The 23,181-nt window shown below is 40.0% G+C and overlaps 1 protein-coding gene across 1 annotated transcript in view; it reads right to left on the bottom strand.

Moving 5' to 3' along the window:
- LOC124170021 overlaps positions 1-23,181 on the bottom strand; it is a 343,638-nt gene that overhangs the window by 2,495 nt on the left and 317,962 nt on the right. Inside the window, exons 10-14 of the mRNA XM_046548706.1 lie at positions 19,448-19,513; positions 17,447-17,527; positions 11,109-11,195; positions 7,351-7,573; positions 6,646-6,733 (exon numbers count right to left, since the gene is read on the bottom strand). Coding sequence (XP_046404662.1) covers positions 6,646-6,733; positions 7,351-7,573; positions 11,109-11,195; positions 17,447-17,527; positions 19,448-19,513 — 545 coding nt within the window. The remainder of the gene's footprint in view (positions 1-6,645; positions 6,734-7,350; positions 7,574-11,108; positions 11,196-17,446; positions 17,528-19,447; positions 19,514-23,181) is intronic.

The following is a 23,181-nucleotide window of genomic DNA, read 5'->3' on the forward strand; positions in this document are numbered from 1 at the left end:
CGCTTTGATACGTTAGGGGTACACACTTCTTTTGAACATAGAGACTCTATCCTTGGATATTCCTACGGATGAGTTAACGTGTGCGTGGCACTATTGCTGGGAGCTGCTCATCGATAAAAATTATATTAGCTGCGAACCACGCGTTCAACATTCCGATAGATCAGCCTTTTCTGCTTGTTCGTGGTGCCGCAAATCACTTTGCTTTACATGTCTTTATGATGAGTTCCATCCTGAAAATTGCAAATAAAGGCTTAACTGGAGTGGTGAGGCAGTGTACTGGCCTTCCACATCCAAATCTCGGTAAAATTCAATCCCTGCGTGTAATGTGGATTATACTAGTTGTGCAGTACACCGTCCGTCGGATGGGACGTTAAGCCATGGTCCCCTTGGCGCCTTTCGTTAAGAGCAGGCTAATGCCGACGCCGGGTTTCTATCCACCCTTCATCCTCAGTTCCTAATCCCAAGCTGATCCATCCCTGATTTAAATATTTTAAAAAACTTTTAAAAATATATTCCATAGTAGTAACGAAGATAAGAAAACGAACTTTAAAAATTTAAACAATAAAATTCTTAAAAATTAACACAAAAAAAAGTTCCCTGAGCGAGCATCGATCTCGCTACCTTCACCTCCACAGGCGGACACTGTACCCACTGGGCTGTCACCCTATTGTTTAACATGGGCGTTCAAAACAGGTTATATAGCGTACTTTCATTTTTAACGATTTTTAATTGCTTTTTTCTCGGAATTTTACGAGAAGTGCGTCGTCTCGCTTCGGCATATTACATTTGTACCCATAAACTACCGATTCGCAAAATTTAAGCTCGATCGGCGATGCGAAGGTCGTGTATTCCCCTTGTAAGACGAGGTTTTTTTCCCTCGTAACTCTTGCAGAAAAGATGGTTCGTCTTATAATCGGATGCAAAATTATCGACGTCAATCGGGTTGCATAATTTACGTCGGAAAAATTATGGACACCTGAGTTTGCCACCTGATAGCAATACAACGAAAAATCAACTTAAAAAATAGCTTAACAGTAATTTAGCACATTTAATTTTGCGTTCAAGTAAAAACATTCCAATTTGGGCAGCAGGCAAAGATTCGGCGCGTGCCGATCAGTCGCCAGGTGCACTTCTGCCGTGTCCGCGAGATTGCCTCCTATACCCTGGGTTCGGCTCCATTCAAGTTAAAGCTCTATCAACTCACAAAATGTTCGTGTGATTGGTTACAATTTACCTAAATTGAAACGTTAAAACCTTGATGCCGTCACGGAATAAACTGCTACAAAGTCGCTGCATTTTTCTCAGAGCAACAGTAAGAAGGCAACATGATTTGCCTCGATGATTAAAGAGATCGATTCAGTTGTGATTCCGTGCCTTTCAGAGTATTACGATGGCGGAGATAATCTTTCCAGGGTGGCTTGCCTCCATACCACCGAGTGTTTTCCGTGTGGGTTTAATAAAGTCAGGTTTCACTTTCACTAGTTCAATTTTTATTAGTCGAAACAACAATAAGACCTAAGTGTCTCGATAAAGTACCACTATTCCTGTCAATCCGCGCCAAAAATCCTTTGTTTCCTGGCACATAGGCAACATAGCCAAACATTCCCGCATTGATCGTTTTCCCCTAGAAAATTTTTTTTCCCATAGTGGAGTTCCAAAAAATGGGGGGTCGTCTTAGAATCGTGTTCGTCTTAGATTCGTGCAAAAACAGTATTTTTTTATTGCCCAAATCGAAAGTTTATTACTCCAGGAGTACGTATTTCACGCTTTTAGATTTTTAAATGACGATATCTATTTTTCGCGATTAAATGAAAAGTGAAAAATTTCAAGCGCGCGAAAACACGACACGTAAGTAGGAATTATGGGAAAAAGTCTGTGCGAGGCATTTCTGGTTCCCCCTCCTGCCTTGTGAGGTGACCTTGGGCGAGGCTCTTGAGCGTTGATAGGACGCAGGATGCTAGCAGGTGGCAGAGTACCTTGCTGGCTGGTAGCGCTTGGCTTAAAAAAGGTTTATTAATACATTATCAAACGAAGAAAACTTTCCGACCTTAGCCAGTTTTAATAGGTGATTATTAAGACATGTTTCCCTGAGCTCTGTGACTCATGCATGCATTGGTAACCTAAGACGATGTATAACTCCTATCCTCTCGTGTAGAAACTAGGTCCCTGTGACATCACGTGGAGTGGAATCGCATGGGCGCCAATCTGGCCTTTTTCAAATGAGGATAAAATTTGACCCTTGCCATTCATCTAAATCGGTACGTCAAAAACCAAATAATTTGTGTATTATGAATGCACTAATGGTGGGTAATGAATCGCAATCAATGCCATTCGTTTTCTTTGATGAAGGAACCCACCCTATTTTCTGAAATAAATTTTGTTATACCAGAGTAAGTATCGGGTTGAGAAACATAAATTGGTTATTGAAAAAAGTGTACTGTATACCCTGTGAAAGCATTTTCAAGAGATTTTCAATTTGCTGTTACTACAACGTCGGTTTGTTGAGACTAAGCCGACAGCTTCGCTTGCACTGCTGCTAGGGTCTCCAGGTTCAAGATTTGCTGCGGCATAATTTATTCTTTGACCTGAAGAGGCTGGAAGTAGTGCCGGCGAAAGTGTCGTCTTCGCCACAACAAACCTACGCGGTGGTATCCGAAAGAGACGTACCACATCGCACAGGGCGGAAATCTCGGTTCTCACATTTTCATGAGGTCTACATCTTTAATTTTGATTAAACGTACCTCTTCCTTTCGCTAACATTTGCATTTCTTTATGTGCAGTAAATGCGGCATGTGAAAACAGTATTAGAACATAATGACGTTTTCTGGAGCATAAACAACTGTTTTTGGGACCGAAGAAAACATTTTTGAGACTGCATGAAAACGTTATAGATGCCGGGTGAAGAGTACTTGTTCAGTGTTTATTCAAAACATTTTTATATAATTTTTTCAGCACTTTTTTTGCCGTTTTTGAAAAGATTTCAAGAAACAGGGTATAATATTTTCACAGAGTTATTCTTGTGTCTAGGGTAATGTACTCACAAGTGTATGGGTAAATATCACCATCATTTTGAGTCAACACTCAAGCGATTGATTTGACGCAACTCTTAAATCCTACCTGCCAGCCATTTCATAGAAGCGTAGTTCTTCTATTTTATATGATAAAAAAATTAACCCTTCTCATAAGTGCCTGTTATCTGTTATGTTCTGTACCATTTTAATATCTTGTCCATTACACCTTAAAGCCCGTACGACACTTTCCAATTTATTGGCCAACAAATCGGCACGCATTATTGATTAAAATATTGGGCGTTACATGCAGTATCACACGTATCAATGTTTACCACAATATTGGCTGAAATATTGTCCTAATTTCCCACTAGAGAATGCCATTTTATTTCAATGATTTTACATTTCATAAGCATCCGTGTAATTTTAATGCTTTAATCAGCAATGAAACTTCTTCTTTTGTACATATTTTAGAAACTTATAGCAAATTTTCAGAACGAAATCAATGTTTTACAGCCAGACCTGATATTTTGCGAAGAGCTATTTGTTTTGACAACTAGGATTCACATTACTGACTTTTGATTGGAGATTGGCTGCGAGAAAATAGAACCTGTTCAACATTCTAAAGTGAGAAATTTTATGCAATATTGTGAAAAGGATATTGGACTAGAAATTTGTGTGCATTAGTTGAACCACAATTCAATGACCAATGGATTGGTCAATAGTTTGGGAAGTATCAATATAACGGGCTCAAGCATCAAAGCAATTAATTACTAGATTTAAGATGGAAATCATCGCAAAGAAAACGAAATTATGTGTTTGCAGTAGAAGAGAAAAAAGGGGGCAAAGACCAAACTTAACTTGGAATTCACAAATTAATGAAGGTAAAGGAGTTCTATTGGCTACTTGGGTATCCGAGTGACCAACAATAAGCAAAGTGCGGAATATATAGTTCTGTTCTGCATAATTTTGGTATCTTCTCTGTCGCACTTTAAGCATTAAAACAGGGGTGGGAGAAGGAGAAGGGTAGCCAGCCTTTGGAACGCGTTATCTCCGTAGGAGTTGTTGACGTCTCAAGCTTCCAAGGCTTTGATTGCGAATTTGTCACCCACCATTGGTTTATTCATAATATACAAATTATTTGGTTCTAGAAATACCGGTTTAGACGAATGGCAAGGGTCAAATTTAATCTCATTTGAAAAAGGCCAGATTGGAGCCCATGCGATGCCACTCCATCGTGACGTCACAGGGACATAGTTTCTACACGAGAGGATAAGAGTTATACATCGTCTGAGGTTACCAATGGATGCATGAGGCACAGAGCTCAGAGAAACATGTCTTAATAATCACATATTAAAACTGGCTAAGGTCGGAAAGTTTTCTTCATTTGATAAGGTATCAGTAAACCTTTTTTCAGCCAAGCGCTACCACCCAGCAAGGCACTCAGCTAACCTCTAGCATCCTGCATCCTATCAGCGCTCAGAGCCTCGATCAAGGTCACCTCACAAGACGGGAGGGGGACCAGAAATACGTCGCACGGAGAGATTTCCCGACATTCATACTTAGCCGTCGCGTTTTCGCGCACTTGAAATTTTTCACTTTTCATTTAATCGCGAAAAATAGATATCGTCATTTAAAAATCTAAAAGCGTGAAATACGTACTCCAGGAAAAACGTAATCTTTCCATTTAGTCAACAAAAAAACAATAGGAAACCACCCTATTGCGATAAAATTGAAAATGGAAGGTTGGCATGAGACCTGAATGTTACTTTAAAAGAACACCCAAGGAAGTTTCTCCATCTTTCTCAGCCATGACTGCTATATGATTGGAACATTGCAGCATGATGTTTGTATGATACGTTTAAAGAAATGAGCATCAAATTTCCATGATGTGGCGATGACCATTAGATGCCTCTTTAGTCAGTAACAGCCAGAAAATTGTTACACAGAATTGCTGTCCTAGAGCGTCATGTAACCTTGTTCATAAATCAACTTGATTACTGCCACTTTTGAGCTCGGCCAGAGTTTAGGTTGGTCCGATAAGGGGCCGTATTCTGTAACTCCAAACCGATCGGTGCGGCACCGATTTGTCGGGTTGGACGTCACACCAACTCCCGGCAAGAAGTGGTGCGATTCCGTAAGAACCCGATCGGTGCGGCACCGACGTGAGGACGAGAGATCGTCGGTAGCTGTACCGACAGCAAAAAGGAGTTGGTACAACCACCGACTAGTGGGTTTCAAGAACTCCCCGGTGAGCATTGTACGTTTTATTTTGTTTTTGCCTCATCACCGAGTAAATAATGAGGTTTGCTGCAATGTTATCTTTTTCTGCCCCTTCGAATACGCCTCTATAATTCACTGTGCCATCATCTATATTGAATACCTTGACAGAAATATAAGATATTGGTTAATAAACATGAAGTTTGCTAACATATAATGACTTTCTCTCGTTTATGTTACCACTTTCACTTGATTGTAATAGGCTTTTATTTCCTCTATCATCATTTATTTGCTCCTTTGACATAAAAAATTTATTTTTGATTAAATATGAGTTTTGCCGCAATGTTATCACTTTATCTCACTCTGAATAGGCAACTATTATTTCACTCAATCATCATTTGGCATTTATCTCCTCATAGAAATAAGACCTTTTTATTTAAGTATGAAGTTTTCCACTACGGTATCAGTTGCTTTCATTTGTAGCAGGTAACTAAATTTCATTTTATCGTCAGCCATTGATTACCTTGACGATGAAAGATATTTGTTAATAAGTATGAGGTTTGCCGCAATATTATCATATTCTCTCACTTGGAATGCGCAACTTAAACACATGTATTTCACCCAATCACGATTTCTTTACTTCCTCATCTTTACACTTCTTTTAATTACACCCAGCTCCATATTTTTATAACAATTTCATAACTTGCTCCTCTAATATGGCATTTACATTTGCTTTTGAACAATATGTTCACTTTCCATGGTATGCTATTTTCGTCTGCCACAGTGCCACAGTACCTTCCGTTGATAACATTTAGACCGAACTTACTAAATGACAACTATATCACCAAATCATGAATAAATAGCAATATACGGAACAAATATTTAAAAGAAAGTACGATCTCAAGGATAGTTTCCATTCATTCATTCCAGCAACAACAATCTCCATCACATACAAACTTTATTGTTATGTTGTAATATTGTTTCCTTCGATTCTGTAGGTACAGCATTACCAACACACATTATATAAGCATTGTTAACAACTTATCCAATATCAATTTTCTTAATCTAACAATAAGTCGTAATTTCCACAAATAAAAAGATGGAGAATGACGACAACAAACTGTGCCAATCAGTCTTCACTTGTAGACACGTTAGATGACTCCAAACTAGGATATATTTGGATTTTCCCTGTTTGGGAAAAAGGGGGAACCGTACCTACTGGTTTGAAACCGACAACCTTACAGAATCGCTGAAAGTGCCGTCGTCGGTACGGAAGTCGTTGTCGGTACGGAATGATGTGCTGTCGGTGGGCTTGAAAGGGAAACTGATCGGTGCGGTACCAACGAAATACAGAATACGGCCCAAGATTGATGAGCTGTAAAGAAAGCGGAATGAGTTATATTTTTCATGTATTCACCTCCATTACGGGATCTCAGTCGTCTGCTGATAATGTCAGCCCATTCCTTCTGCTCCAACTGCATCTCGCTGAGTGCCAAATGTAGCCACTGAAGGGACAAGAAAACAATTTCATCTGAGGTAAACTGAGAGTATAGTGAAGCAGTAATACTCTTTTAAAAATTAGTTGATTTCAAGAAGTTTCAGAAAGTTGCTGAATGAACTTTAGACACACTTTTGTTTTTTTGAATTTCAATAAAAAGGTCGTTTTGACAGAAATGGTATCTCAAAAGGGTCCCCTAGAATCTGAAAAGGATTTGAAAAACGACTGCACGTCACAAGTGATTTTGCATGCGGTGACATGCACGGGTGGAAATTCGCCAACTTTGCATTCTGCCACATCAAAGGTGATTTGCCTCTTACAATGATTGAGCCTCCGCCTCCACAGAAGATTTCATAATCTGCTTGAAGCCAATGGCTTTTTTGCTGTTTATTTGAATTTCAATCCATTGGAAGGAACATGTATATATTTCTCAAAAGAAACGAAAAATTCCCCAGTGAGTAGTCACAGACAGCCAATGAACTTTCTTGAAAAATACGTGGCGTAGGCTTCTTTACTCAACCCTTCGATGCACCTTTGTATATTTTACACAATCAGAAACAAATTTTCAAGGCATTTACATGACTTCCTCACTGGTTAAGAATTCTTTCAACTTTTATCTCATACCTCGAGATCTCTAAGTTTCCACATGGCACAACGTGGGGATTTACAGATGTTGGTCAATGTCTGGATTCCAAAGTCGCTGTTCCCTCCACTCAGGAGGACTGGGTTTGAGCCCCTTCCCTGAGCGTAGTACTCCAGACTGGGCCACAGGACGACCATCTGCTCGATCAAGGATGACAGGAGGACAATGTTCAGCTCCACCAGCTCAATGAGGAGGTAATAAAATCTGAAAGTACATAGAAAAGTACTCTAACTTTACTGCAATTAGAATTATCGTTTGCCTCCGGGAAATATTCCCAAAGCAGCTTACCAAAGCACATAACTCTCTTGATGAATCGTTAACTCACCACAAGTGCTCGAACACACAAAAGTATACCCATTTACCCAAATTAACATTATTGTTTAATTTGTACAAAAATTAATTTTATTACAGTTTTTTCTGCTACGAAGAACGTTCACCCCAGATGGAAAATCCACACGCCAGAAGATTTTGAATACTTTTATTTTTACGCCTAAACCTGTAGCAATAACTAGTATGAGCAAATTAAAACTATCCCTCAGAATATTGACAGATTTTGCATCTTTTGCGGTCAGTCCTATCAACAAAAATGCAAGTGAAGAATTTACTTTACCTTCATTAAGATATTTAACTGCATTTTGGGACCAACTCCCATAAGTGGCTGAGCGTTTTATTCTAACACACATAAATGCCGTTAGCATTTATATTTAGATGCATAACAATTAGGGAATCTCAATTACACTGCAATCTGATGTATTCTATATTTTTCCCAGATTTTGATTCTCAACTGCACTCGACTTTGCCGTAAACTGCACAGTGTGAACATTAGCCACTCGGAATCCGATCGTACGAAGTGCACAGCCGGCCACGACCTACCGGAAACCGGACTCGAGGGGAGTAAAGTGGAGTACTGATAGGGGAAATGGGATAGGGGGACATCAAATTATAGTGAGGTCGGAGTCAGAGGTCAGTCACGGATCCGGGCTGTCATAATTGAAAAGTTCAACAAACTTGGTTGAAAATTTGATTCGACTAAAATATACTGAAAAAACACAGCGAGTATACAGTGAGTAAGTGTTAAAACACAGAAGCGTTATTAAATGTTTACTCCAGCACTTTTTTTACGAAAACAAGTTATCATTGAATCTATACACAAAATCCACTAGTTCATGGTAATAGTACCTCTACAATAACCGTATTTTTGATTGGAATACTACCAACAGATGGTAGCAGCGTTCCATTTTATCACCAAAAGAATATTGTACTTCTGGAAAGAAAATTAATAATTCTTGTGTACGGAACAGGACAGGTTCAAATCATCACATTCGTAAAACTGCAGCAGGTAATATTCCACTGCTTTACCACTATGTCAACTCCCTCACTTAGAGCCAAGAAGTCTTGTCACGTCCTTTCTTAATTCATGCACGGAAACGCACCCGTCTTCTAGTGTCAAAACATCAAACATAATTTGAAATTCACAGTGGCAAAGTGTATGGTAACCACGGTAACACGCGTTTACGCTGCAATTCTATAAGGCATTCAAACCCAAATGCAAAGACGCCTCTCGATTCTCGTGCTGAAGATTATAAGTTGAGTTATAGTTGGGACTAACAATAAGTTAGGACACCGTCCTTATTACAGTGAACTTGAATCTTAAAAAGCACTGAGGGAACAAGTGACTTTGTATGCAGTCACGCCCACGGGTGCAAAGTTAAAATACACAATAAATAAGGTGGACAAAGTTCGACATAAAAAAATATTTGACTTAGCCGGGATTCGAACCCGGATCTCCCGATTGGCAGTGAGGCGTGTCAACAGTTACACCACTAAGCCATTTTCTAAGAGCGAACTTCGGGATGGGTTTTACCGAACAAGATGTTGAGTCACAAGTCCACCCTGTGGCAAGGGTCGTTCTTACTAATCCACTGTCGGGGTGCAAACCCCGACAGTGGATTAGTAAGAACGGGTATTTTGTCGCTGTTCTGCGGCAACGAATTTCAAACTTACGGCTGTAAAAGACATCTCAATTGTAATCCAAGAAAGCCTTTACTTTTAGTAATTTTTACTGGTCCAAGGACATGACTGGTGATCTTGACTCTTGAAAAAACTGAAATTTTTCTTCCATCGTTAGAACATTCACTAAACCAAGTATAAACTCAAATAACCCAATATAGCTGGCAATCTCCTTCCCTGCATAATGGTTGTTTCAGGGCTGCCACCATCTCCTATGGATAATTCCCCCTTTCACCTGCGTGTCCAAAGACATTGCCTCTTTGAAGAGGGCAAATGTTTATTTTATAATAAATATTATGAAATGAAACCAGCCTAACAATTACACAACTAATCTCCAAAATTTGTTCTAAGTGATGATGAACTCCGTTAATTTGAACGCAAGGGTTCCCTTTAAAATTTGGAACTGATCAGCAGAATCTATAGAATGTAACTCATGGCATAGATTTTCAATAAATGCAACATGTACATTTTTAGTTATTCTAACCTATAAAGAAATAATTGACCATGAGCTCCTTCCTTGAGTGGGACACTAAGAGCCGGAATGGTCCGAGATAATCCCCACACAGACAATAGTAAAGGGTCGAACCTCACGCACCGAGGGACCCTAATGGCGGTTGGGACCCAAATGGCATGCTTGACCGCAAAACCGTGAAAACACGCCCTTCCGCCTTCATCATCGGATAATTCAGGCCGCGAAAACACAGCCTTCATCCTTTAGCATCGGAAAATTCAAGCCTAGAAAACACGCCCTTCATAGGGAAAAGGTTAATACAATAAAAATCTCTTCGAAAATCTGTGGGACTGTCCACTGACATGATGAATCATAGTCTGTTTGCATCAAGCTTGGGGAATATATTTTTTTCTGCAATAATTTTACACTAAAACTAGTAAAAGGGTATATAAAGTAATATAACAGTTAAGCTTGAATTTAACAATTTAGTTCTTTTTATGGCAGTCCATGGACATAACTTTTTAGGAATATGGGAGAGTGACCCAGTTATTTGGAATCTCAATGGAAAAGGAATGACCGCCTTTCACAGTCACGGACAACAAAAATTAATTCAATTTCTACATTCTCGTTTTTGATGATTTGTATAAAAACTTAACATCATTACGTAAGAATGAGTAATTTGGATGATTGTTTCCATTTTCACTGGATTGGAGAGGTGCATATCCATGTAAATGCCAACTTTTTCTCTTAAATTCAGATTTAGGGTGGAAATATTTTATCTTGATAAATAAACCGCTAAATGATCTAATTTTATGAAATCAGTGTTTGAAAAATTATTCAGAGGCTTATTAAAAGTTTTCAAACTATACAAAATTTCACAAAGTTTTGAAGATGTTTGGAATCATTCCACATAGGAAGTTGATCTGGCATTAGTTCCGTCACATGTTAACTTTGACATTTTTAGAAGGTATTTCGTTAGTTAATTTTGTTCCTGTACATGAATACTACCATTATAAATGTTTTTTATCATGTACAGTCCCAAGTTAAGCAAATTTTTCTGTTTTCTACAATTTTATCGAAACATTCTACTGCATAGTCTACTCCAAAGGTAATTCCATCACAAATGGAATTGCCCAGAAATCAACATGTCATAGACCTACTGTCACAAGGAATTGTAGCCTCCAAGGGAGTTAGGCAAATGACATTACTGTCCGCACTACATTATTTCATTGCTAAAACTGACTTCAATAATTTATCAATTACTGTAGAAAATCTCACCTTTTACTGCATTTATCAAGATGATTGAATCTCCACATGACATTGGCTACATCCCTTTGCAGGTGCAAAATAGATTCATGGTCACTCCTGTAAAATGTAAAGAAATCAAATCAATGCTGTAGCCACTTTGCTAGCTACATCTTTTATGTTTAATATTACATATTACACACACACTCTGTGGCGTTCGGACGCTTTCCACTGGGTGAATGCCGAATTTTCTGAGTTTTTAGTGTGATATTTTCCTGCACTTACTCGATCGATATATATCCACGTGAGCGTGAATACTTGCTGCATCATTAGGAACAACAACCAACTTTTCGAGCCTCATAGTTTGCTAAAAATCATTGTTTTTGCGTTGATGGACTTCGAAAGCGCAAAAATCATCGCTAGAGAAAAACATTACTTTCCCCCGACTCATACGAGAGGCTATAGAAATCGCAAAAACATCCACATTCAACAGGGAGGACAGCTATTTGCTCTCAAACACCTGGAAGAGACTCTAACCCACGGACCAATCAGAATGCACCAAGCCCAAACCAAGGCCTATATAAGACGGGCAAAAACCTGCATCAGATACTTCCTACCTGAAGATGTTAGCTGCAACGTCGGTGAAACTGTCGTCTTGAAGATGAATCGAAGCGGAGGTCAACCCAAAAACCTTGCTACGCACATTGTTTTTGTGTTCGCCGTCAAGTCGGTTTGTTTTCTCGCGGCGATGAGGCCGCCAGCCGGGCGTGCTCTCGGCTGGACGGCGGAGAAGCGGAAGGCGATTTTCTTACACCTACTTTCAACTCATCCACTACCATTGCTGCTGTACCTACAACCCCAACCATGTCAACATCAACCTGTACTTCACCAAAGAAGACCAGCAACGGATCACAGATTCGCAAAATTGGACAACTCAACTTTCCAGACCACACCGAGGAGACTTCAACACACAGCACTAGCCTGCGACGAGATCACGGCATATTAGTATCCACAGTACGTACTCTGCTGACCCCAGTTCATTCCCAAAATATAATTACCGGTGCTTCAATTAGTGAGAATGAGACGAGAGTCACTGCGAGTGATATTGTCTCGGGTTCCACATTATGTATGCCGCCGTTCGCCTAGAACCAGTCGACAACCCCTCCCACCCGCAAAGTTACATCAGGTGTTCCACAAGGAAGCGTAATCAGACCGCTGTTGTTCATTATATACATTAATGATCTCTGCTCCCGCATTAGCAGTAAAATACGTTTATTTGCTGACGACCCTGTAATCCATCACGAAATTATTGATCACTCTGACCGTGAAATTCTATCATCTGACTAAAAAAACGTTCATTTGTGGAGCCAAGAGTGGGGACTCAAACTTAATCTGAGCAAATGCATGGCGGTACATTTCTTGCAAAATTCGTCCAACTCTAATCATGTTTATGCAGTGGATGAAATTAACTTAAAGGCAACAGACGAAGAGAAGTACCTGGGAGTTACGATAACCTCGAACCTCACATGGGGAACACATATAAAGAATATTTGCGGTATAGCCCCGAAGAAATTAGGATTCGTCAAGCGTATTGTGGGAAGATTTTCGGATGAGAAAGTAAAAGAAAGGTGCTATAACACTCTCATCCGACCGCACCTTGAAGATGCAGCGAACGTATGGGATCCCATGCAGAAAGACTTAATCCGCAAACTGAATAAAATACAAAGGAAGGCTGCGCGTTTCGTCAGAAACTGTTACGGGCTTACAGACAGTGTTACCCAGATGTGAAGCGAATTAGGTTGGGAGCCATTGGAGACTCGGAGGCTGCACGCTAGGCTTAGATTGCTTGAACAATTGAGAATGGATATCTTTAAGAGCGATACAGAGAACTTAATATTAGAGCCGCACTATATTTCCAGGTCCGATAGAACCAATAAATTAAGAGAATTATTCAGCCGAATGTTTGGAATTTGGAATTTGTTTTCCCCCAAACCATTACCCAAAGAACTTAAATAAACGCTTGTCCCAACCTCGTTGGAGCAATTCATTTTTTTTATTTAGCTGTAAACGGCTGGTGTCCTAACACCCCCTGCCACACGCCTTTTAGGCGGCTTGCGGGGTATTACGTAGATGTAGATGAACCCATAGCTCAGCTGTTGACCTTGAAAGCCTCGCATGTGGCTTGCAGTAGTAGCGGCGTTCCATCGGACGAAATCAACCTCACACCACAGCCCAGCAACTCCTCCGCCGCCTTGGCCGCCGCGACGGTAGGGGTACCGCCCCTCCACCCCCTCTCCACCTCTTCCCCTCACCCCGCTGCCACAGCCGTGGGAGGGGCATTAATTCTCCCTATTCTTAAGAGGGAAGAGAGATAGGAAGAGGATGACAAACTTAAAAGCAAGAGAGACGTGGGATAACGGGGCAGAAGGATCGAGGCAAAGGAGAGGTCCCAGTAGACATGAGGTGGACGATAATATCATGAGGATCGTTTTATGGGAAAGGGGTTAGGGGGAGTGCGGAAGAATGAAAGAGGAAAGAAAGAAGGGGTCAGGGATCGTGAGTTTGGGAGGGCACCAGGAGGGGGCAGGAGGTATACTGAGGAGTGGGGAGGCGAATTTCCATTGCTCCAGGCCAGCACCGTCGCCCTAATGTATGCAACTCGCGTCCGCTTAACATTTCAAAAACACTTTTTAACATTATTTTTGGTTGCCCTCCGGTGTTCACCAAGTCGCTGTTTAAGGCAATCACATGTTTGGCCAAAATATTGAACTGGCCGCAACGACCACCACTTCGGCATACAAACACAGTCCCACCCGTCTTGCATCAAACTCCACTCGTGAAAAGAAGACGATTGCAGGCAAAACTGTCATCATAACGAACTGGTTACACAGTACATTAACATGCACGATCTCAAGTGCAAGTTAATGTCTGTTTTGTGGACCGGAACGGAGCATTACATGAACCAAATTAGAACAGGATCTTTTTTCTATACAAGGGCGTATCCAGGAACATAACTGGGGGAGGGGGGGGTTAAGAATCCTCAACGGGAGGGGCATCAACCCCCCAACCCCTCATCGCTTCTTCCCCTCTCACCCCATCCAGTTTTCCTCCCCTTGAAGCTCGCTCTACGACACGCCCACGAACCTATGCTTGCGCGACGCGGGACAAGGCTGGCGCTCCTACTGATTGGCGTGGGCCAATCGGGTGAACCTCCTTCAGCGGAGAGCAAGACAGTGTTTGCTTTCAAAACAAAAAAGATTACGCCGGTCACTGCAGGCCATAATAAAGAATTTGGAATCATTCCACCGGCGTTGCCTGATATGCCTATACATATAGCTTATATTCATATGGTTTACTGTAGTTCATTGCAATAGTCCCTCAGAAAATCGTTCCTCTTAATTAATATTTTATTTTCATATGGTAACCCACGTACCATACGCTCGTTTTACTTGAAAGTGGAAATATTACTTACATCTAATCTAGTCAATTGAAAAGTAAAAGATCCGTGTGTAACAAGCGGCAGACAAAAAGTATAAGGCCTTCCATAGCGACCAAAACAAGGACAAAGGCCTTTTTCGGGGGGACAGAGCCCCCCCAACGAGCAAAGCGAGTGTTGCCTGTACAGCTAGATGCTCCATACATGTTCTCCAGTCGAGATACTTTCCTAAGCCAAGGCCCATGAAGTTGAGTGTAGGGGATTGATGAATTGTCTTAGTGAAGAGTTCTCGGGATTGCCACCACGTCAGGAACTCCATATCTGCCGACGTTTCGATGTCTGACTCGGTCATCGTCCTCAGGGCTGTGAATGTCGAGTGAGAATTCTGGCCAGCATATATACAGTCACTCTGGTGGTCAGGTGACTGCTGATTGGCTGTCGTCAGTGGCACGCTCTGATTGGCTGGCGTGATGGTTTTGCCTAGCCTTTTGTATAGTCTTGAGCACACGTTTCCAAGTGCTGCTCAAAGCATATCTGGAATCTTTATTGATGGTATTCTTGGCCAGTCTAATTTCAATAGACTCTTTTATGAGTCGATCTCAAAAGCCATTGGATCGGCAGAGCATCTTGGTGTCGTCAAACTTCACAGTATTTTTGCATTCCGTCCAATGCTCTGCGATGGCTGACTTTTCGGGCTGTCCTAGGCGGAGGTGGGATGTAACCCTCATGGCACTTGGTTAACACCAGGTGTCTTCAATCCTACCGGATCCTTTGCTTTGACGAGCATGTCCCGGATCTTTTTTGGTGGTTTTTGGATGGCCTGTATGTTGAATCTCTTCAGAATTCTCGCCACTTTCCCCGACACTGAAGAGATGTATGGTAAACACGCCTTCGCAGTTCGATCGTCTTTTTCTCCATCTTCCCACCTTGAGTTGGTCTTCGATATGGACCTTTTTAGGGCCTTGGAAATTTGTCTCTCATCGTATCCATTCTGTTGGAAGGTGCCAGGCTATCTTTGTCCAAGAGAGATACGGCTCGATTAATCAGGCTTTACTGCCATTCTCTGCGAAGGATGGTGGTGACTACGTCCATGTAAGTAAAGGTCTGTGTGGGTGGGTTTTCGGTAAACGCTGTGACCAAGAGTTCCGTCCATTCTTCTAAAAAATAAAACGTCGAGAAACTGAAGTCTAATGTTTTCTTCTATTTCCATGGTGAACTTGATGCTGCTGTGTTGACAGTTCATGTGAGCAAAGAATTCATCCAGGCTGCGTCTCCCGTGGGGCCATACCACAAAAGTATCGTCCACGTATCGAAGAAAGAGCAAACGTTTCAAAGGAGCCGAACTCAGGGCCTTTTCCTCGAAGTCCCCCATAAAAAGTTGGCAATGGTAGGGGAAAGGGGGGAGCCCAAGGCCACCCCATCAGATTGCTCGTAGAACTCTACATTGTATTGGAAGTATGTGGAAGTCAGCACATGGCGGAACAGCTGCACCGTATCTCCATCAAGCTTCTCAGCTAGTAGTCCCAGGGTATTGTCTAGAGCAGGGGTCTCCAAACTATGGCCCGCTAAGGGTTTTCATCCAGCCCGCACACCCGTTTCAAGTTGCGCACGATTCTCGCCCGTTTAACTCTGTGAGACGCCACTAGGAGTATTGCAGCGCTGTACTACACGTCAAAGTCTCCTTCAACTGTTCGCAAATGAGAAATATGCCACCGGATACTTCAGTAGACGTTGGTATCGAATACTTCAGTCATTGGAAAATTTGCTATCCGGCCTGCGGGGCGATTTGGGACTTGGAATGTGGCCCTCGTGGCCTAGTACATTGGAGACCCCTGATCTAGAGTACCGAGAACACCATGTATCGACCCGTCGTACTACTTAATGATTTTCTATTATAATAATACAGAAAAACATCTTATGTGGTGAACCTCTTTGCATCATAAACCTCCATACTTCATACCACCCCAACAATCCCGTTAGATTCACATGTAAATTTATAGGCAAACCTCTATGTAGTGAACCTCATGGCCTAGTACATTGGAGACCCCTGCTCTAGAGGTACGTGTGTAAAAAGAGACACCACGTCTAGGCTCACCAGCAAATCCGTCTCTTTAAGACGGATGCCAGCGAGTATTTTCACAAACTCAGTCGAGTTTTTGATGTGGTGCTCACAGTGATGGTGATAAATCTCTGGTGAGCTATTTTGCCAGGTTGTAACTTGGTGAGCCGATGGCGCTCATGACTGGTCATAGAAGAATTACGTCCTTGTGAATTTCTGGTAAGCCATAGAGTCTTGGTGGAGCTGGCGCTGGTTGTCGAAGATTCCTCATCGTCTCCTCTGGTAAGCCCATCTTTCTGATAAAGGCGTTGGTCTTCCTCGTCACGGCATCCGTAAGATCTCGTTTCAGCTTGACGTAGGCCTGGTCATGTAGAATGTCCTGTATTTAAGTGTTGTAATCCTCGGTTTGTAAGAGGACAGTGGAATTCCCCTCATCAGCAGGCAAAATGGTGATACTTCTGTTTGCACGTAGGTCTCAGATGGCGTCACGTTCTTCCTTGATGAATTGTCTGTTTCTTTAAAGTTAGCTGTGACTAGTTACGGGTGGGTGTATTTGGCAATGTAATTGAACAAAGGTTTATGAATTGTAACTCAATGACAGATTGTTTTCAATATACCACATGTATACAAATGATGATTTCAGTCTTTTCAGACCAACCTCATAGGTTGATGATGTCTTCCCGCGAAATCAGCCGGGTCCATCCTGATGGGGCTGATTTCCCAAGAAGACTTCATCCACAAGATTCGCCGGGAAAGCACCCAATCCTTCAGCCTCATAGATAAGAACTAACTCCGGCAACACCCAAGACGAGGAAATTTATTTAATTAACATGCGGAGGCAATTAATTATTTTTGTTTTGCAAATAAAGTTCTTACCTCGTTGTCCTCACGAAAACCAACAACTTCTGAACGATTTCGCGAACGTGTGCCAAGGGTTTTAGGTTTTCCTCTGGTCCCCTATGGAAATAAAATTAAATTACTTTGATTGCGTATCATAGCATAGAAGAGAGGCAAAAAAATGAAAGAAAGAGATTAATCATGATCCATTTACGATCATCAGCCCACATGCTCACCAGTCCAAAAGACAAACCTCCCGACTTGTCAACAATTCATTTATCATGTAACATTTTTTTAAAAATTAATAGTCGATAAATACAACATCCCTATTACATATTTCAATTCTTTATAGAAGGTATTTTTTTGATGAATCCATAGAAAACAATAACCAGTTAACTCAATTTCAGAGGTCAAAAAGTCATAATATGGTCTTATTTCAAAAGACTCATCACCCAAAAGGTCGTTACATTGAGGACAGGAAAAATAAAAGTTTAATTTTAATTAAAGCAGAAACTTGCAAACTCCAAATTTTTCATGAAAAATTACAACCATACTTCAAACACGCAGGCCCAAAGCCAATCAACAGCAGCAAATGGCATTCACCGAGTTCATTGTTAGTCACTGCACTTATCCCTTCCTGGGAATAAGAATTAATATTGTGATGCAGTTGATCCAGTTCATTGTCAGTACCCAGATAGCACCAAGTAAGAGAATTATCCGTTTGTTATGGTTTTCTTACGGAAAAAATTAATAAGCAGTTTATCCTAAGCTAAGGGACTTATATAAGGTAAGGGTAAGATTCGAGGGAAGAACAGGTAAGAAATACCGTCAAATATCCTCAGGCAATGTAAGTCGCTTCTGTTGAAGCGCCAAAGGTGACTGAACAACGTACTACACATGCTACACGGCTCAACCCGACATGAATTTAAAGCCTACCGGTGAAATTTGGCGAGTCTTTATGAGAGTTTAACAACAAATGACACATTTTCCTGTGAATAGAAAAAATTAACAACTGCAAGCGACCGTCTGGTGAAGACATAATGCATGATACAAGTACTTTATCCTTCCGGCAGAAAGAAAAAATTAATAGCATAAGAGAGATCCGAACTTATTACCTATGTAACCCCAGCTCTGTACACTAACTAATTCCCCAGGGCTACTGATGAGTGCCAAGATCGTAGTTACCATTTTAAAATCCACTTATGTAGAAAAACTTTGCTGGCATGTGCATGAAAAACTGAAATTACCCAAGGTCCACACAATGTAACATTTATGAATATTAATTTATGGCCTGATAACGAGATGAATACAATATATATATTAGAAATTCCTTCCAGCATTTTTATATTATTTTACCTCACTATTCTTGTGAAATTACATATTTTTCTTACGACCGTCGTTTTGCAATCAGTTCATAAATGTGAATGATTTTCAAATTATGGCCGTATGAGGCCATTTCTACTCATATCAAAGAAGTGCCAAGAATGGATTATTATACATAAATCCCTAAACGAATGCTCTAAATCGATGGAATAAAAAAAAAACATCTACGGAAGTGCTGAAAGTTTGGCATCCATTTTGTCATTACTCTGGATATGTGTCGGCCTGGTCGTAAGAAACCCATAAAAAGCTTACTTGATAAGTGCCTTCCATATTTCTTCATTTCACCTTATCTCAACAGCTTATAATGTGCTATCTGGGTACTTATAGCTTTCAATGCAAATGTGGATAACTTCACTTTAATGCCTCACAATGTGTGGAACTTCTCTGCTGTTTCACCAAATCGAGAAGATTAATTAAAAAATGTGTAACTCATGATGAACTAAGCTTTGAAATGCTTCGGGAGCAACAACTTTTTTCATGAAAAGTTAAAAGTCCAAATGCTAAAATTCAAAATAATATAACACTGTATTTCCTGATAAATATTCAGACTTCTGGTTTGGCATCACATGATTCATGCTAAAACAAAGCCACAAGAGTTCATTTAGTGTTCATGACACGTATAGCTGTACAATGTATCGAGGAGAAGTGCACACTCACCAATTGGTCATTATTGCTCTCTGGATTTGGGAGAGAACCACAAACAATATGGTACGCGCAAACATTCTGAAAACATAAAAGGAACACGAAACAAAATTAGTTAGATAACGATGTTCCATGAGATATTTGCATGGCAGGTTTTCGCCATTGCGCTGTGATGTCGATGACCATAACTTCACATTTCAAGATGGTAACATTGTGTATACTTAAAACAAATATCACTAGAAGCTGAAGAAAATGGTAATAATAGAAGAAAAAAGAAGAAGATTTTAAAATAATTAAGGGGTTACCTTTTACTGCTTTGATTTTAAAAGGAATATATTTTAATTTTTTAAGGTTGGAGGGTTAATAATAGTACTTACCGAGATGTAATGAAATTTAGAGCAATTATTGTTTACATAATTTAGATAAAAAATCATTAACTCGTTCTTTTCTATATGGTATTCCAATATACGTTTTCTTGGAATATCAATTTAACTTACACCACTACTTAGATTAGTTAACGTGACCAGGGTTTCAATGGGTAATCATCATCTCCAGATGCAAAAAATGATGTATTATCTTATAAGTGTTAACTACCTAACGGAGGAAGAGGATGGTTTTAAAAACAGACGTAAGAATAACGAAAAAGATGGGAAGATTTATTCATTTGTCAGATGGCTGTCCTCACTTTGAATAATTGTAAAAATTTCCAAATGCTCTCTAGATTCTATTTCATGATGGTCTTTGCAAAATTTTAAATCATCATTTAAAAATTGCTTCTATCGCAGGTGCTTGGTAAGTGTTAACCAAAATCAAATTTATCATCTCTGTTATATTTTAGGCACTTAAATGTTCTTTCTTCCTGACATCGAAGCTTCTTCCTGTCTGCCCCACATATACACCATTACAATCGGTGCATTTCAATGAATAAACTCAACATCTGTCTCATTGGTCAATCGAATCCTTACATTTTACAAGCAGTCCTCTCAGAATGGCACTCTGAAATTTTTCAAATTACTTAAGTTACTAAAATTGTTACTTTATCTACGATAACACATTCCTAAACAGATTCACTCGCGGGTAAGAAATAATCAGGGGAGATGAGAGTAATTGTATCAACGTGCATTTTAAGTTGTAATTCCTACGCATAGTGTTTACGATTCTCTCATAATAATCAGATAAAATCGTATTTGAAATAAATACGGTGACCATAGAGAAATAAAAGTAATTTTTAATTCGATCAAAAGTCATAGTTTTTGACTTTCCAGTTATTCATCCCACAAAATGTGGGAAATGACGTAATTAAAAGCACTGACGCTTTCGTTTCAGCGAGAGTGGAACCACTACTAGTACAAAGACCAGTTGGGAAGTTACCACTAGACTGGAACATTGCAAGCGTTACACCCACATTTAAAAACGGAAACAGATGTGACCAAGGCAACTCAAATGTCAAATTTCATTGACATCGATCATAGGCAAGACACTTGAGCAATATCATGACTTTCTTGAACAGATGTAACTCCCTCCATGACTGTCGCAGTGAGCTGCTGATGCACCTCGGCCTGAGATAGGAGTGTTTCTATGTTCCAATAGTGAGAGATGAACATCTCGACTCTCAATATATTTTATTTGCATCATTTTACAGATTTGAACTCATCTTTCAGCTAGTCCATTTAATTTAGGGTAAAGAGGCGAGTTAATTGTTCTTAACCATATTCCACAATCATTTGCAAAATGTCCTATGTAAAGAGGGTTAAAAGGCATATTGTCACAAGTAGGGATGTGTCGATTCTCGATACCTATTCTCGATACCACCAATTCTTGCGACTAGGTATTGGTATCAAGAATCGATCGCCTAAAGTCGATACCGATACCGCCGATACCTATGCCAAACATGTCAAAAAGTACTGATACTTCATAACTACTGATACTGATTTAACTTGCCGAATAATCCTAATTAATTTTGAGTGTATGATTTATCACATGAATATTTTTTGAACAACGACATTTCGACTCAATTCAATATACAATTACTATCGGGCATTACTGGCATTACTACTGCGGGTAAGCGCAGCGATTGCAGTAAAGTTTGTCATTTGTTTTATTTCAATGCGTGAGTACCACTGTGGATTGCACAGAGAAAGGAATAGTGAACGCTTAGGGAGTATAGTTCTGGTGATGAAGTTTGGTGAATAACCTATTATAGTTCACATGTTATAATTAAAGTTTAGTAAATTGTTTATTTACTAAACATAACGTTATTTTTTTACCTACTTTCATTCCAGAATCCAAATTAAGCCTAGTCAATGTAATGGCTTCAGAAGCTTGGAAATATTTTAAAATCGACCCAAACAATGAAAAGTTTGCAATATGTGGCATTTGTGACAAGTTAGCTTCAAGAGGTGGCACTAGTAAAACAACAACTAACTTGTTAAAACATTTGAAAACTCATAAAAAACGTGGACAAAAACTTGAAAGTGCGGTGTTTACTAGGCCCAAACCTAGAATTCTAACCCAATCAGTGTCAAGTGAACCAAGTACAAGCATTGAAATTGGGCATGGATCCACTAGTAAAATAGAAGCATTTTTCAAGCCCCGAATTGAAGCCTCCCCGGGAAGTACAAGCATTAGGCCTAACTTGGATACTAGTGCTGTAAGTCTAGAATGTGACCATACTGATGATCCAGATGACCTATCAGAGTTGAGCATAGATGTAAGTGACCACTGTGATCATTATACTGAATCTGGATCTGAACTGCCAGTAGGCCAAAGTGCATACTCGCCGACATCCGATGCATCAGGATCACCATCACTTTATCCAAAGGTGATCAAGATAAAAAAAACGAAGCAGCTTACCCTTGAAGGCACTTTAGACAGGGTAAGAAAATTTTCTCAGAATGACGAAAGGGCAAAAATGATAAACAATTTAATTGCAGAAATGATTTGCATTGACCTCCAACCATTTACAATTGTTGAAAATAAAGGGTTTTTGAAACTTTTGAGACATTTAGAACCAAGGTATACTGTACCATCAAGGAAGACTTTTTCCAATAAAATTTTATGTGAGATGTATACTAAAGTCATAGGTGAAGTAAAGAGTGAGCTTAAAGAAGCAAAATATAGAGCCCTCACCACTGATATGTGGACGTCTATAGCTCAAAATGACTTTATGGCCGTTACATCCCATTTTTACAAAGAAGACAGAAATGCCATTACCTTGACCCACAGATGTTTGGATGTGGCACCATTTCCAGAAGTATCACATACAGGGGAATGCATTTTAAATTTTCTCAAGTCAGTTTTTCATGAGTGGGAAATTTCAGACAAGATTGTTGGAATTGTTAGGGATAATGGACCAGACATCACAGCTGCTTTGAATAGAAGTATTTATGAGGCTTTTTCATGTGTTGCCCACACCTTGCAACTAGTCATTAAAGATGGCTTCCTTGGCAACCCAAAGATGAACAATCTAATTAAAAAATCAAGAAAGTTAGTGGGGAATTTTAAGCACTCTGCTAAAATCTCGAAAAAGTTGAAAGCTGTCCAACTACAGCTAGGCATTCCTGTGCATCGTATGGTACAAGACGAGCCTACCAGATGGAACAGTACTTATTATATGTTGAAAAGGCTTTTGGAGCAGAAAGATGCAATTGTATTGTTGTCAAGCAAAGGTGATGCAATTCTTTCGGTGGATATGATCCCTGATGACTGGAAGACAATGGAATTTGGGGTGCAGCTACTGGAAATATTTG

The sequence above is a fragment of the Ischnura elegans genome, chromosome 13 (genome assembly GCF_921293095.1).
Source record: "Ischnura elegans chromosome 13, ioIscEleg1.1, whole genome shotgun sequence".
NCBI classification, from domain to species: Eukaryota; Metazoa; Arthropoda; class Insecta; order Odonata; family Coenagrionidae; genus Ischnura; species Ischnura elegans.